This window comes from Amblyomma americanum, chromosome 10 (assembly GCF_052857255.1).
Source record: "Amblyomma americanum isolate KBUSLIRL-KWMA chromosome 10, ASM5285725v1, whole genome shotgun sequence".
NCBI classification, from domain to species: Eukaryota; Metazoa; Arthropoda; class Arachnida; order Ixodida; family Ixodidae; genus Amblyomma; species Amblyomma americanum.
Window position 1 is genome coordinate 53,280,753 of NC_135506.1, and position 15,704 is coordinate 53,296,456.

The 15,704-nt window shown below is 50.2% G+C and overlaps 1 protein-coding gene across 5 annotated transcripts in view; it reads right to left on the reverse strand.

The window, feature by feature from the left end:
- Positions 1–7,700: 7,700 nt before the first annotated feature.
- Positions 7,701–15,704, reverse strand: part of LOC144108858 (uncharacterized) — a 42,158-nt gene continuing 34,154 nt past the window's right edge. For 4 of the 5 annotated variants that reach the window (XR_013309526.1, XR_013309528.1, XR_013309527.1 and 1 more), the window contains one exon: positions 7,919–8,005. Coding sequence is in view for 1 of the 5 variants with exons in the window: in XM_077642080.1 (XP_077498206.1) it covers positions 7,720–8,005; positions 10,289–12,507 (2,505 nt within the window). In the remaining 4 variants the exon portion in view is untranslated. Of the gene's footprint in view, positions 8,006–10,288; positions 12,649–15,704 lie in introns of those variants that run through there. The other variant, XM_077642080.1, reaches the window with a different exon arrangement.

Genomic DNA, 15,704 nt, shown 5'->3' on the forward strand with positions numbered 1-15,704 from the left:
CACACCCGGAAGTTGTGGAAGCCGGCGCAGATCTTGCAACGGGTCGGCGAGTCGCAGTGGCGCGCGATGTGGAAGTAGCGCTGGCAGTTCATGCACTGCGTCGGGGTCGCCGTGAACGGCAGCAGGTCGAACGAGACGAGCCCCAGCCGCACCTTGGAGGGAAGCTGAACGTTGGGCCGAAAATACAGGACGACGCCTTGCTGAGGGCGGGCTCGGACAGTGCCGTCGGGATCTCGCCGGTGGTTAACCTGTCGCCGAACGTAGATGACGCCGATGCCGTAGAAGTGTTCCAGCAGCTGGCGCTCGCTGTAGCGCTGCGGCACACCCTGGATCTTGCGGACGTTCGACGAGTACCAGCGCGGAATGCTGACTTTACAAGGCACGCCAGCCAGGGATGTTAGCTCCAGGAGCCTGCTGGCGGCGTCTCCGGTCCTGACGCTGATGGCGAAGCAGCCTGTGCGCGTTATCTTCCGATAAGGCGGCCACTCGTCGGCGTTGGTTACCACCTGGTCTCGGATCTCGTGCGAGTTCGCGTGGTGGAAGGTGAGCTCCTTGCTTAGCGGCGTGAAGAGTAGCGGTATCCGTGGCCCAAACACTTTCTTCATGTTGCCCGAGACAAAGGTTCCGTCGAGGTCGAACTTCGTGTACACGGTTCGCGCGGTGTGTTCCACTTTTCGTTTGAGTGGCCGTGCCGGAACGCACCCGCGTTTGGCTGTGTGCTGTGCCTCGTTCGATTCCGGTTCACTACGATCACACTCCATACTCTTTCTTCAAGCCTGAGCAGTGAGGACAGGAACAAGCAGCTCTTTTCACGGCAACAGGGACGGCAAGGGGAGCGCTTTTTGAATCAATCAGAATGGCTCCACTCAGGCTGCTAACAGAAATCGGAAATGTAAAACTGCACTTTCCCCGTGGCACCGACAGTAACTGCGAGAAATACTTCTTTCTTGAGTTGTCCCGCTTGGCAACAGGCGTTTTTGATTCCCCGGGGCTTTTCGCGTCTGAACAAGACGCCAAATCGGTTCCACTGCTCAAGCAGATGCCATTCTTTTCATATTGGCGTGGACGTCGATTCCTTCCATGGCAGCTGCAGTGAGTGCACGTGGCATCTCGATATCTCAACGCCAAAGAACAAACCATCAGCTCGCAGAAGCTAAAGTGCCCGCTGCGCTGCTCTTTTTGTCTTATGAATGGTAGCCTGCGCTCCGCTCATACAAATGCTCCTGAGAAATTATTTCTCCTCTTTTCTTTTCGCTCTTGACGCTGTTTCGCCGCTTACCGTAGCATCTTCCACCTGAATGAAGCGCCGGTGGGAAGGATTGCAGAATTACGGCACCTCAAAGCAAATCGAATGGCAGTTTCTACATTTTATATAGGGCGCTCTATGGTTACTACTTCACTGCGAGGCAGCCTTTTGGGGCTTTACTTTCCGTCTAGTTCTGCCGTTCACCTAGAAATAGCCACCGGAACTGACCAGTCCTTCAGCCAGTTACAGAGCTAAGTGGAATAGTAGATCCATTTCGCGCAGCCAGCCTGTTCCAAAGCATCCCTCCGTCCGTCTGGTTGGGAAGTGGCACAAGGGGAAGAACCGCGTTCTGCGCAAGTGGTCTAAACCTCGCTAGGCGGCACCATGGCAAGCAGCTACTACCTCAATGGCATCAATGTCAGCTCAGAGAAGAATGAGAATAACAAGGTGGGGACGGAGTCATTTGCTCACAGCATTGAAGGGCTACACTCAGAGCGCCAAAAAATTAACCTGCAGACGTCGCCAGAAGATGGAAGCACATTGGTAGATGATAATGGGCAACGCACACTCTCGTGCAGAGCTGTCAAAGGGTTCCTAGAGACTGAAGAGAAAGACATTGACGACCAGCCTGATACAGTGGACACTCCTCCACTGTTTGAAAAAAGTGCGCCGGATGGCGACTTGAGTTGCTTTCAGGAACAACGCAACAACTTCAGCCAAGTGAGGTTAGGGAACTGCACAAGCCTTGGAGATGAACAGAATGAAGTTGGAAAAGCATGTTATGGCGAGACAAGAAATGGAGATGTCGACAAGAGCATGCTGCTATTGAAGAAATTTGCAATTCAAAACGACCAAATGACAAACACGACACAAGACGTGGTATCCAGAAGCCGAGGTGATGACCAGTCAGACATGGGACCGTTGGAGAGCGCACATGAAAACGAGCAAGTATATAGACATGGCATTCCCCTGGTACCCTTCGGTATACCCATCATTTACAGACCTCTGGAAGGATCCCGGAGCTTCTGGTGTCTCGAATACAAGAAAGTGACGCACGACTTGATGAAGGCCGCGGGTGGCAGGTTGCCCTACCAGAAAATACTGAAGTCGGGGTTTCTGTCCATCACCTCGCCATCTCCGGAAGCCGCGAAGAATTTGCTTCAGTTGGAAAACATCGCAGGCATGGCTGTAAACGCGTGCATTCCAAATTGGTACGTGAAGAACGTAGGCAAGATCTCCGGCGTTCCATTCCGTTACACGGCCAGCCAGCTCTTGGAGTTCTTCAGCGACGCAGGCGTCATTCACGTGCGGCGTCAGGCCACATACACGCGTTTGCAGGATGGTACCACCCAAGTGAGCCCAGAGGACTGCGTCGTCCTCACTTTCAGACCGGACATTGAGATGCCCGACACCATATCTCTGGGTTTCGACGACTTCACGGTGAACATGTACTTGGCGCCGCCAGTGCAATGCTACCACTGTCTGCGCTTCAATCACTCGGCTAACCAGTGTCGTTCCATGAGACGCTGTAAGGTGTGCGCGGGACCCCACAACTACAAGGAATGCACGCAACAAGAGCAGCCCCGGTGCGCCAACTGCAACGGTCCGCATACTGCGACTTTCGGTGGGTGTCCTGCGAAGCGCGAGGCAGCCATGGCCCGACGATACGGGAGTGTGTACTACCGGGAGTGGGAGGCGATGTCGAACCCAACATCCCGCAGCTCGGATAGACGACGGATATCAAGGAACAAGGCTAAAAGAGACAAAGGCAGACATGAAAGCGTGAGAGACGGTGACTGCTTCAGCCGTGGCGGCAGGGACGGGCGCAAGCACCGGTACAGGCATGAGTCCTCTGTTTATGCTGAAGAGAAGTCCACAGACAACGACGCGAAGAACGACTTGAGTCTTAGGCGTGACAACGACAACAGGGTAGACTGGGACATCACGACCTCAGCACGGAAGAGGTCTCCAGCCAGAGAACGGCGTAGTCTGTTGAGTTCCTTCAAGTACCAGAGGTACAGCAGGGACAGTAGACGCAGATTCAAGCATGGCTTCAACCGATACCTCCAAAAGCTGGAAAGTATTGGTGTGCCTATTTTCAAGGGTACTCCGGATATTTAAGAAATCGTTGGCGTGATGTATTTGCCGAAATCGACTCAGGCTAGCGACATGATAAATTATTAATAATATACTTTCACCAAGAAACCACATGCCCGAAACTCTAAGTATTTATAGCTCCTTGATGTTTGAAAAATCTGAATATGCGCAACATAAGAATACGGCACCAAATTAGTACTAGAGACAACGAGGTCCAAACCCATTGCATATTGCTTCCTGAATGCGCATGATCTACCCTTAGCCCTGAACATCTTTTGTACCCTGCACAGAGCTTTTCGCTAGCGCAAATAACTTCTTAGACATTTTCAACCAAGCAGTGCTTTTTAATAGAAACGAAAAAAAAGGCCTGAACCAGAAAAATTCAGCATTGCCAACTTTCCGCAACGACGTAACTGAGCTTTAGATAACAAGAACAGATATTGTGTAGCGAAGTAAGTGGTCCTTCGATGTTCTTCCAAATTCGTCTCAGCTTATAAATCAGGCAAACAACGCATGTTCAATGAGCACATGAACAGAGAACTTAGTAAATAGCCTGAGAAATGTGAACCGCATAGCGGAACAGGCAATTCGAAGCAGGAAGGCTTTCACTGTTGAAAAGCGGTAATGAGCACAGGCTGAGAAAGAGAGTGAGAAACTCTAATGAAAAAGCAGAGTATTTAGCCGATGTTCCAAAATTGCTGGCATGCTACTCTGAGTGGGGAAAGAAATTTGGGAGGTAAAGACGGAAGAAGAGGAGTGCGGGAAAGGTTAAATGAAAGAAAAAAAAGGGGATAACATACAATGCAGTCATTAAATGCCTACTAAGGGCCATCGGCGAGAAATGGTGTAACATATGAAATGATGAAGTGCATGGTCTGATAAATTGGCTCACAAATTTCTACGAGAAAAATGCATGAGGGCAACATGCTGGATGAAATTAGAGCAGTTTAAATGAATGCTGTGTAGAGAATGTTCAAGGGGGAACTGATTTTATCTTCTTTTCAAGCTATATTCTTCGCACACGCTTTTCAACGCCTCCGCCTCTTAACATCCTCCATGTTGTTCTTTTTTTGCAATTGTTTTCGTATTTTTGGTTTCAGTTAGACTTACTTGTTCAGATTTAGCAAGTATTGAGTAGGTATATTTTGGGTGGCACTTTATGAATGCAACGCAGCACTTATCTTTGGTTTGTTTGTTTGTTTTGAAGAGCGCACCTGTGGTCTGATACGCAGCGACTAATGCTTTGGAGCGCAAGCGTGTCACTTGATGTTCGTAATTAATGAAAAAGGTAAATTAACATCGAATTTCGGCATCAAAGCGGATGATCACCCAGAAAAGCTTGTCACTGCTTACTGGTTCTTCTCAGCAGAACCAATCGTGAATAAATTTATTAAATATGTCTCAGTGTCCACTGTCCCCTCACACTAAAAAATGAATGAAAACATTTTTAACTAAATCAAATACGTTGACAACTACCCTACCACTCTTTCTCATCACATTGTTAGCATGCTGGAAAAATAAGAAGACACAGGGTTAGGCCGTGCCTTTTAATTCATGTTGTGTGTCCTTGGCACAACAGTTACCGAGAGGCCCTGCTATGCCAGATGTCTGTTTGAAGGGAAGCGTGGAGGGCGAACTGTTTCGTCACACTATTAGGCCTGCAGTAAAGACGTGCTTCTTGTTGCCTGTCAACGACTAAATACTCTAATATTTCCCAAGCAACTGCTTTAATTTGCTTCTGCACTCGCATCGTCTTACAAGAGAATGAGAACAAGGCTAACTTTTGGCATTATGCCCGAGCTGTCCCTGAAGTCGTTATAGCGGCATCACCGATATTAATGTGACCAGTAACGGTGATAATGATGATGATGATGATGAAAATTTTTATGGCGCAAGGGCGTCTGTTGCCAAGGAGCGCCACGGCACAACGTTTTTTCTTTTTCTCAAGGTGGGGTAAGATACCCATTTTCCAAGCATTTCACCCTAATGAAGCCGAGCACGAGGTCAGGGGAAAGCTTGTACCCATTGCATCACCGGTGGGTACATGGCGGCACTGGGGATCAAACCCCATGACCAGTAACTGCATGTTGAAGCAAAGTCAGAGTGTTCCAGGCATGCCCCAACTATGTCCCGGGGCAAAGTCGGCCTGATGATGACGATGACTCCAATATACCAATATACTCTCAACGTTACACTCCACGGCCTGAACTCGCACACCCTTCCTATGACTGCTTACTGCACCTTGCTGCTCGATATTATCAGTGCCTCGAACCCACGCGTGCCCTGTCACACGTATGCGCGTGACGCACAACCATCCTCTTGCACCCCAAAACCGCCACCTATGGACTACCCTCTGCATGATTCGATGCTGCACCCGGCTTTTCCAACACTCTCAACAAAAGGCTTTTACGCTTATATCAGTGTAGTGGCGTAAACACAAAAGCAATACCACGCTCCTACCTCGAGTTACTAAACCCTCCGACTGACATTGGTATTTTGCCTGGCCCAGTTATCGCGGAAAGCCATGTTACAACCGGTGTGCGGTCACTTATTTGAATCATCATTTTAATGCGAAAGCATTTCTGGTGCCATGGGTGGCGTGTACAGGGCCTGTCGGCAGATAGTGTCATCAGAGCGTGTCGCCACGAACTGTCAATCATTCATTATAGGAGTAATTAATAGAATTGTTGATTAAATACTTACGTAATTAGCATTAAGTACCAAAATAACGAATTAAGTGGGTAATGATTAGTTCGGAGGAAGTGTTTAATAGTTGAAGTAGAGAATTAATTCACAAAATATTAGATAATTACATCTAATTGATAAATTAGTTAATTATTGAACAATTACGTGACGATCACAGCGATTGAGGCACCCATTGGTGTGCCCTGAAGTTGTTGGTAAGAACATCCTTCGAAGACGAAATAAGTGTTGTCAAGATAGAACTGTAGAAGCCTACGGAGATCCAAAGCGTCAGTGGTGGTCCTTTGTGGTAAAGAATCGTCAGCTTCGAGAGCAACAGAGCAAACTTGTACGGCCAAGCGAACGAGAATGCATGTGAAAAGCGACTTGACGTCAAACGAAACCATGAGCTCGTCTTTGGCCTGTGGCGTGTCACTTACCTTCCCGATGAAATCAGCCTAGTTAAATACATGTATCGAGCCAAGACCAACCAGAGACGAGATGTTGTTACAGTTTGCAGAAACTTGCGAACTTCTTTCTGGCGTTTTCTGTTTCATTCCTCCGACCCTCAAGCCACTTTACCTCAAGCTGTTGTGCACGAACGGTTCGACCCCAAATCGCTACGGGCTGCAGTACGTATACACAAAGCTGGTATGCCAGTGCTTTCCACTGAAGGCTATAGGCGTTCTCCACTTGACAGTTTATTCAGCTACCTTTACCGTATACTCTCGCCTCTACGCCTATCCTACGCCAACGTGGAATATGTCCCTCTCCCCACACTACCTCAGCTCCCTCCTCCCTTGTGACGAGAATGACTGGCCTCGGCGGCTCACGTCGGCCAGATGGCACTTGTCCGCTTTGCGGAAGAATACACAGTCTTATTTTTAACTTTAATAAAGTTTTTCTCTCTATCTTCCTGTCTCCACAAGTATGCTGTTCTTGCAAGTCACCGACAGCACGCAACCACCTAAGCTGTTGCTACAACCGGCAAGCGACGGATGTTCTTTGTACCTTCCAGGCAATTTTACGTGCCACTAATACCAGCAATGCAATGCGAGGCGATGGCTTCAGCAGGGGAAAGCCAAACTAGCGATCACAAGACGACCACACTTTCTTTAAGCTGAATGCTCACAATCTTTCAACTTCTACTGCAGTGCCTGAAACGGGGAGGGCAGAAACGTGCAAGGCGGGAACTGTAGGGAAGAAACGTGGGGGCTAACGAAAAGGGTTCTGCTCAAGTTAAGGACAACGCAGCGAGCTATGGCAAGAAAAATGATAGGCGTAACTTTAAGAGCCTGGAAGCGGGCAGAGTGAGTGAGGGAACAAACGCTGGTTAATGACTTCCTAGACGAAATCAAGAGGAAGAAATGGGATTGGGCAGGGCATGTAACGCGAAGACAAGATAACCACTAGTCCTCAAGGGTAGCGGAGTGGATTCCAAGAAAAGGCAAGCGTAGCAGGGGGCGGCAGTAAGTTAGGTAGGCGGATGAGATTAAGTTTGCGGGCATGCGGTGGGCGCAGCTGCCAAAGGACAGGCTTAATTGAAGGAACATGGGAGAGGCTTTTGCCCTGCAGTGGGCGCAGTCAGGCTGATGATGATGCAGTGCCTGATAGAAAAACTTATTCCAAGAATAATGCATATAGCTGCAGAAATTTGTACCATAGACTGATGGAGTCAACGGTGTAAACGCTCTTTATTGAAGATGCAGGACGGGCGTAGATGCCTCCTGGATGTCCTTGAGGAGGTTCCGTACGAAGGCATTTCGTGGGTCGGCCGAAGTGAATGCAAGGCGCACAGGGCACCTCCAGAAAGTGGACGCATGGTTCCCGCGGCAGTTGGTGCACCGCGGCTTGTTCTTCTGGAAGCAGTCCTCGTAGGCGTGGCTGCCAGCGCACAGCCGGCATGAGACGGGATCCACGCAATCTCTCGCGTAGTGGCCGAACCGCTGGCAGTTGAAGCACTGTGTCGGCAGCTTCAGCCTGCGACGGGATAGTAATCATCGTTATCAGCTAAGCTCACTACCAAAATAATATGGACAGTATTGGCCAGAAGTTTTCTAACCATGTAGTAGCACATTCATGGCGACCCTGGAAAACTGAATACTTGCAAGGCGAGGAGAATCGTCGTCCTTGCTATTCTACGAGTATGCCCTTCGCTTTTGAGAGACAGCGCAAGGGCCCCGACACGCACCTTTTCATATGTACCCTCCTCGGCACGACCATATTGCTACTAGGCTGGGCCGGCAGCGTTCCGATTGGCGCATTGCATGTTGTGAACTTGCTGTGCGCGTAGGGCATACTCGAAAACGCAGGTGCGCTCAATCCAGTTGTCAGCAGTGAAAAGGTCTACACGGTAAAAAAAAAAAAGACCTTGTTATCTGAAGAGTTTTGAACCAGGCAGCATGCTCGCGCTGACTACGACTTGGAAGTTGGAACACACCAGGCATGGTTGGAGATTTCTGTGCTATGCATTGGGAATGCGGTGAAAGGTGGTCTCCGGATCCCGGCACAGTATTCACAAGGTTGTTGAAGCATATTCGAACATGAGAACAAACTTACATTAGTCGGATCGCTAGCAAGTTTCTGAACATATCTTCGATGAAAAAGAGAAGCAGCTAGCTTTCTATTCGAATCGAATGAAGAGTGCTTGAACCTGTGTGGGATTGCCAGGAAGTGCGAATTTCGTATTAGTCACACTTAGGGTTAAATTTGCAAAACCCTTTGCCTCAGTGAGGATGCCTCCAGAGAGGCTCACTTTCGTCGGTCAATTTTTAAATGCCCCTTCTTAGGAGCCCTTGGTGAGGCCTCGCTTGAAGCGCCCTTTTCGTTTTCTTAATGTAGTCACAAGGCTACCTTCATGCTGCCTTATCTCGTTCTTTGCCCTGGACGCATACTTCACTGCGCAACCACTCTCTCTTCACGCGTGCGCAGTAGGGCGACTCCGGCAGTTGCCGCGACTGCCAGTTCAAAATGGTGGCTTCGTCAACGCTTCGTATCCTCGGTCCGCAGGTTCGGCGGCTTCGCTACATTTGTTTTCTGCGCGGCTCAGCATGCGTGGTGGTGTGTGCGCACACCCTTCTCATACAATGATCTGCTTCAATCCGCCGTCTTCTGTTTGTGGAACCGTACTCAGGTGGCTGATTCCTCCGTCCTCGTCATAAACCCCTAAGCCCCTCTTTTGTCTCGCACTCTCCTGCTCTCTCCACTTCTTTAAAGGTAGGGAAGGGGATTTCTCTCTACACTTTGCAACTGCCAGTTTTGGCAGGTGGCGGCAGCCATTTGATACCAAATAAATCCAGGTTAAATTGAATAAATACATTTACTAAGTAAGTGACGCTGACGCTGGAGATTCCATGGTAGATTGCAAGGATGTATACGGCTGAACCAAAACTACGATAGCTTTCACTGTAATAAACTCTGCCATATTCTCATTTCAGCAGAAGTATTACCGCATGGTACCACTCAATACAGCTTGTTTATGCGTGGCTTTGTTCAGTAAACTTGCAGAACAGTGCCCTTAGCATTCACTACAATGAGTGTTCACCTCTATTTAAAATTGTCGTGTTTATACCTACCGGTAGCCTGGTACGCGGCCGTTGGCCACGGTACCAAAATGGTTACAAGCCGAAAAGCTTCAAAGCCTCTGAATGCGGGTTTCGTCGCATGCACTTTTATTACGACACTCTTTCAATTGGTACCGAATGCGATGTTTAAAAACTCTTACTGTTTCATAAATCTCCTCAGTATGCGTTTGAGCGGACAAGGGAAGAGAAATGAGGGGCTGTTATGCCATGCATACGAAGGAAGGCAACCGTCACCGAAACCAAGGAGCACAAGAAAACGTTTCTTTTTTTTGAATTTGTATTGTTTATAAACGGTAAATTAGTAGTGTACCTATTTCATCGCTCAAAGATAACTGATTGGAAAGCCGAAGCTGTTTTCTTGTGCTTTAGAATCAGTTATCTTCCAACGATAAAATAGGTACACTATTAATTTACCATTAATCAACACCGCCAATTAAAAAAAAAGAAACACTCCCTTGTGCTCACTAGGTTCGATGATTGTTGGCCTCCTCCGTCAGCATACGTTTGGCCGACCTCGTGCGGCACTTGGCAGATGATCACGATACCCAAACAATAACAAACTGAAAAGGCAAGATAACCTTTGAATACGGGCCTCATTGTGTGGACTTACGGCACAATGCCATTTCCCTTGCTACCTGAATCTGCGTTTGCCCCCAATTTTTAGAAATCCTGCATATACCTGCGAATGACCTCGTACGATACGTGGCCGATGGTGACGGACTGCGGCAGCCGCCGGTCTGGCAGGAATACCAGAACCACCGTCCGCGTGATCATGCTGCCGACCGCGCCGTTGTAGTACCGGAGGTATCCCACCTGGCGCTTGGCACAGATGATGCCCTCGTCCTGCAGCAGCTCGAACAGAGCGGTCTCCGAGTAGCTCCTTGGCACGCCCCGGATGTAGCCGATGGTGTCCGTGTATCCGGGCGCTATGCTGCATTGCACGGCCACCCCGGCCACATCTTCCATCTGCAGGAGGTTACTAGCGGCTCTCGGGGACTTCACGAACACTTGCAGCCTGCCATTCTTATCGATCCCTTGAGCGCAAACTTCCTCCCGCGCCGCACGGTAGACGCATTGCGTCACGTAGTCGTAGTCGATGTTCCTGAACGACATATTGCGGTTTTGCACCTTGATGTTGATAGGGATTGGCAAGGGCCACTTGAGCTTTTGCTGCTTCCACTGGACGGCGTCCAAAGAGGCCTGTAAGATGAGCGACTCTGCCTTGGTCACGTAGCCGTTAGGAAACAATCTAGGACCGATTTCAGGGGAAGTGCCAATGTCCGCCGCTTGTGCCGCTGTCTCCTCAGAGATGGCGTTGCGGTCGTAGGTGGTCGCAGTGGTGACAGAGTTGCTGTACTCTCGGAGGTCGCCAGAAGACACTTCCACAATACTAGCCGGAATGACGCCCTCGATGGAGTCAGGGATTGTAGCCGGTTCGATGGTGTCGTGTTTCGTTGCGCCATGCATGCAGTCGTGGCTTGCAGTCTCTTGGTAATTGCAACCTGGATTCCAAGAGCCGCCATTTTGCGCAGCCGCTGTTGCAGTTAAATCTTTCATAGCGTTGTTGCCGAGCTCGGTAGGTGGGATTTGGCTGCTACATTGGCTGCTTGTGATGTTATGGCTCCAGAAGTTGACGCAGGAATTCGCGTATAAAGCGCCATCTGTGATTGAGGTGCAGTTTTGTTCATGCGGAGAACAATAAAACATGTTGTCAGTGCTGCTTTTGACGCCAGCTGTCGCAACGTGTGCTGTTGCCGTTGAGGCTGAGTTTGTACTATCGCTGATGGTGAATTCGCCAGTCGCAATTTGGCTGCTGCTCTGAGAGTACAGGACGTTCGGGCTCGTAAAGAATGCGCCAGGGTACGTGTGTGCGGCGCTGTTCGGGAAAGGGATAAAGTTTTGCAAGTACGGAAACAGAAACGACGCGTTGTTGCTGGAACCACATGCAACTTGCGCAGCCGCCGGTGAACTCAAGGCTGGGAGACTGATGTTGCTGAATCCAGCTGAAACGATTTTGCTGCAGTCTTGGATGTTTGCGAGGTTAAGAGGTGAATAGTATAGTGCGGGGTTTGTACCCACAGAGCTACCCTGCACAGAGCCACAGTTCTGCACGTAGGGAGCAGAATACCATGTGTTGCAATCACTGTTACTACCTGCGCTGCTGCCATCGAATTGGCCACCGTTATTGCCTTTTATATAGCAGGAACCGGGGCTGTAGAGGCCAGATATGCTTACCACACCGCCATTATTTGGCAACACGAAGTAGCCTCTGGGAAGAAATCCATAGATCGAGTTGCTGTTCAGGCTTGAGTTTGGAAGAACTTTTTTGTCCCCATGACTCACTGGGTTTGTTGTGGCAGTGTCGACCTGCCTTCTCCAACCGTCTTGTGCAAGCTGAACTACTCTTGGAATCGGAAAATGGAAGACATCGGCATTGCTCCTGTTGTCACTTTGCACTGGAAATGAGTATGTTTCCTCGGAACCCCATGAGCCGTAGCTTGGGCCGCAGGTAGCGCTGTTGACTACACTGTCCTGACTTGAGGAATCGTGCCTGGCTTGACTATGTGCGTGAGAATCAGCGGACTCGCCGCCCTGGTTACTGCAGTGTGAAGCTTCATAGCTAAAGCAACTAATGCGGCGAAAGTTGCCACTCGCAGAGGAAGGTACCGACTTGTTAGATGCAGTCTCACGGTCATCACGTGTGCCCTGCGTGAAATCAAGACAGCTGCTGCTTCTTTCGGCGTGGGTAGCAGCAGACTCGCTTCGAACAGGAGTGGAAGTGCCATCGCAGTACGACGAGTAGTAGCTGCAACCAGACGACATGGGGTTCTCGAGACGCTGTTTCTTCGACGGTGGCTGTTCATAGAGTTGAGGAACGTACGTCACGAAAGACTCCATCGGAAGCAGTGTTGTGACGGCGCCACTGACGAGCTTCTATCCTCTCTTTAGCCACAAGCCGGTTCTGTATGGGTTTAGTGAGCAGCTCTGTTCATGTCAGCGTTTAGGCAAATGCAAGCAGCCTTTCAAGCCATCGCGCACACAGCCTAGACCTAGTCTTCTTTATCCCTCTATCCCAAAGAGCGAAGCCAGCAGCCAGTAAAAAAAAAAGTTCTTCATGAGCCTAGCGGAGCTTCCCGCTGAAAGCAAAGTAACAGTTGGTCTCCTTGTGGTCTGCAGTAATTCACTGTCGTTCAAGCAGGTGTTGATTGTTTTCTCGCGCGCTTTTCCCCTCGGCCGCCATTTACTGGTGTGGCTGCCGCGATCGTTAGGTCGATGCTAATAAAATCACATTATATGGTTTGTGATCTACGACTTTCAGCAGTTTTGAAGAATAGGCGAGCGCTTTTTTTTTTCAGTGTAGCATTGTCAGCGGCATAGCGCGTCAGAATAGAGCTCAGACGTGCAGACTGGCAGGCTGCTTCACTAATATTGAACAGTTAACTCTTTAACTGTTATCGTTAGGTTCCTTGTTTTTTAACAGGCTTGTAGCTCACCGTAAGTACTACCCACATTAATTACAGACTTTTGAAAATGCCATTCTCGACGCCGCTGCAGTACAAACAATTTGGAGCCGTGCACGGCCGAAACCGAAACCACGCGACCGGAGAGTGCGCTAACCACGCCTATGAGCGAGCGTCTCGCATCGGCGTACCTGTCACGTGCTCAGTGCACGCTCGCCATTCCCAGTCGAGTGCTGCATGGGCGCTGCAAAATGAGCACGTAATACCCACAACAAGAGGAAAGAGTATGTTGAGAGAGATGTCCAGTGTACTTGAATTTCATTACAGAAATGCTTTCAGCCGCTTTAATTTTCAGCGGGCCCTGACGTCGGAAGATAGTACATTGTGGCCACCTGCGCTCACAGCTGAATCGTTGTGATTTCATCGACAATCAGAGATAGTTAAGCACGCCTGCACAAACTCACACATATATGCAGGCGTAAAGACATTCAGAGTTGAGGGTAATGAGTGGCATGCGCATCAACGTTTTCTGCGACAAAAAAAACTATTTCGCATTTACGCTTCCCGTACTCACTGACCACGGGTGCCATATGCATTTTCAAATACTATGTACTATCGTAGGAGAAGTACAAGAGCCCCCCCCCCCCCCCCCACCCTTTTCCATCGTGTTCCGAACCCTGCAGCGCTTCATGGGGGCATCACCAGACCAAGTGCTTCTGGTGTCGAGACCGGCCTAGTCTCGACACCAGGAGTGCTTCATCAGGCGGCGCCCTCGTGTTGTGCGGCCAAAATTCGGAACACGAAGGGAAGGGATGGTCTCTTTCTTTGCCTCACGATAGTACGTGTGAAATACGTGTTGGCAAAGAAAATTTTTGCCTTCACATGCACCGCGGGGCTGCATACTTATTCTTCTATTTCTGTCAAGAAGCAGGCGTGGGCCAAAAAGGCCAGCCGTGACGGCTCTGGCAAGAAGACAGTAAATAGTTCTTGCGGCACTTACATTAACATAACAAAACAGAACCAATAGGGCTTTTTGGCAGGCTAGCTGGTGCATGAAGTAAAGTGAAGAAAACGGCACAAAAGACAGAGGCGTGACAAGTAAATTTGTTCCAGTGAATCTAGTGACAACACAGGCGCCCTCCCTTGAGGTGCGTGGCGTATACACTACACGATACTAATGGTGGAAGTGGTACGTGGTACGTATGCGTGATTTAACGCCTCAGAGATGCTCATGTGCAATAAGAGGCGGCGCTCAGGAGGGATTCAGATTAATTTAGGCCAGTTGGGATTCTTTATCGTGCACAGATGCGCCCTGACCTCCCACTGCACTAAATGTTTTACCCTTTCGTCTCTATCGGAATATGAACGTCGCGGCTGCGACTCAGTAACATGAAAGGTGTGGAGGTTATGAGTGCATAAGAAAACCGCGCGGATAGGGAACGTAATACGCAACAAATACTCACCTCGAGTGTCATTTCCGCGTCTCTGTCGTTCCGCGTCTCTGCTGTTGTTTCCTACGTCTCCTACTTGACTCGTCCAGCTTTCGACCATATAACTAAAAGGTGGTCTTGCAAACAGACTCCGCAATCTCAGTCAGGTTTTTCCTAATTTTATTGAAGTACCAGCAAAGCTCACTGAAGAGCGAGATTGAACCTCTTCTTGCGGCACGCCTCCTGCCTCACCGGGCACCGGAAGTGAATGGCCGTGTGCGGACCGCGGCAGTTTGCGCACCGCGGCCGCTCCCTGCACGGACAGGCGCTGTGGTGGTGCGGTCCGGCGCACGTGCGGCAGCGTATCTCTTTGTGGCAGGCATGGGACATGTGCCAGAATCCCTGGCAGTTCCGGCACTGGACGGGCGCCTCGACGTAGGGCTCCACGGGAAACTTGAGGAAACCTAGGCGCACGTGAGCCGGCAGCTGCTGGTCGTCGCGGAAGGTCAGTATCACCGTGCTCTGAGTGATGCGCTCGTTGGAGCCATCACTCTTGCGAAAGTTCCTCACCTGGCGACGTGCCGCTACCACGCCGTAGCGGGCCAGCACGGAGACCATTGTGGTTTCGGTGTAGTGGAAAGGCACGGTTCGGATCTTGCCGAGGTTCTTGGAGTAGTCGCGTGGTACGTGCACGGTGACGGGCACTCCGGCGACGGTGGTCAGCTTGAGGAGCTGCTGGGCCATCTCTCCGCTCTTGACGTAGAGCACGAGAGCGCCGGCGTTTGTCATGCGGTGGCTCACGATCTCGTCGCCGGCGACGGCGCGCAGGTCGCGGGCGAAGTGGTTTGGGTTTACGTCCCAGAAGGACACCTGTGTGAGCGTGGTGTTGAAGATGACGGGCACTCCGCGTGTGTCTCGCTTCCGGTAGATTGCTTGCGTCGTGTTACTTCCCCCTGCTGGATCGATGTTGTAGAATTGGCCGTTGGGAAGCGGTGTGATGAACGCCGGTCCCGCTCCGGGAGTGGTGCGAGTTCGGAGGGAATTGCCGAGCGCCGCTGACCAGGCAATGTCTCCCTCTGCCGTCGTGAACCTCAGCACGGTTCCGTCGAGAAGAACCGTACGCATCTCTGTGGGCTCTCGCTTGCTCTCCAAATTTCCACTCGTGGTGGGTTGAGCCCGTATGGACGAGTCCCCCTGTTCACTC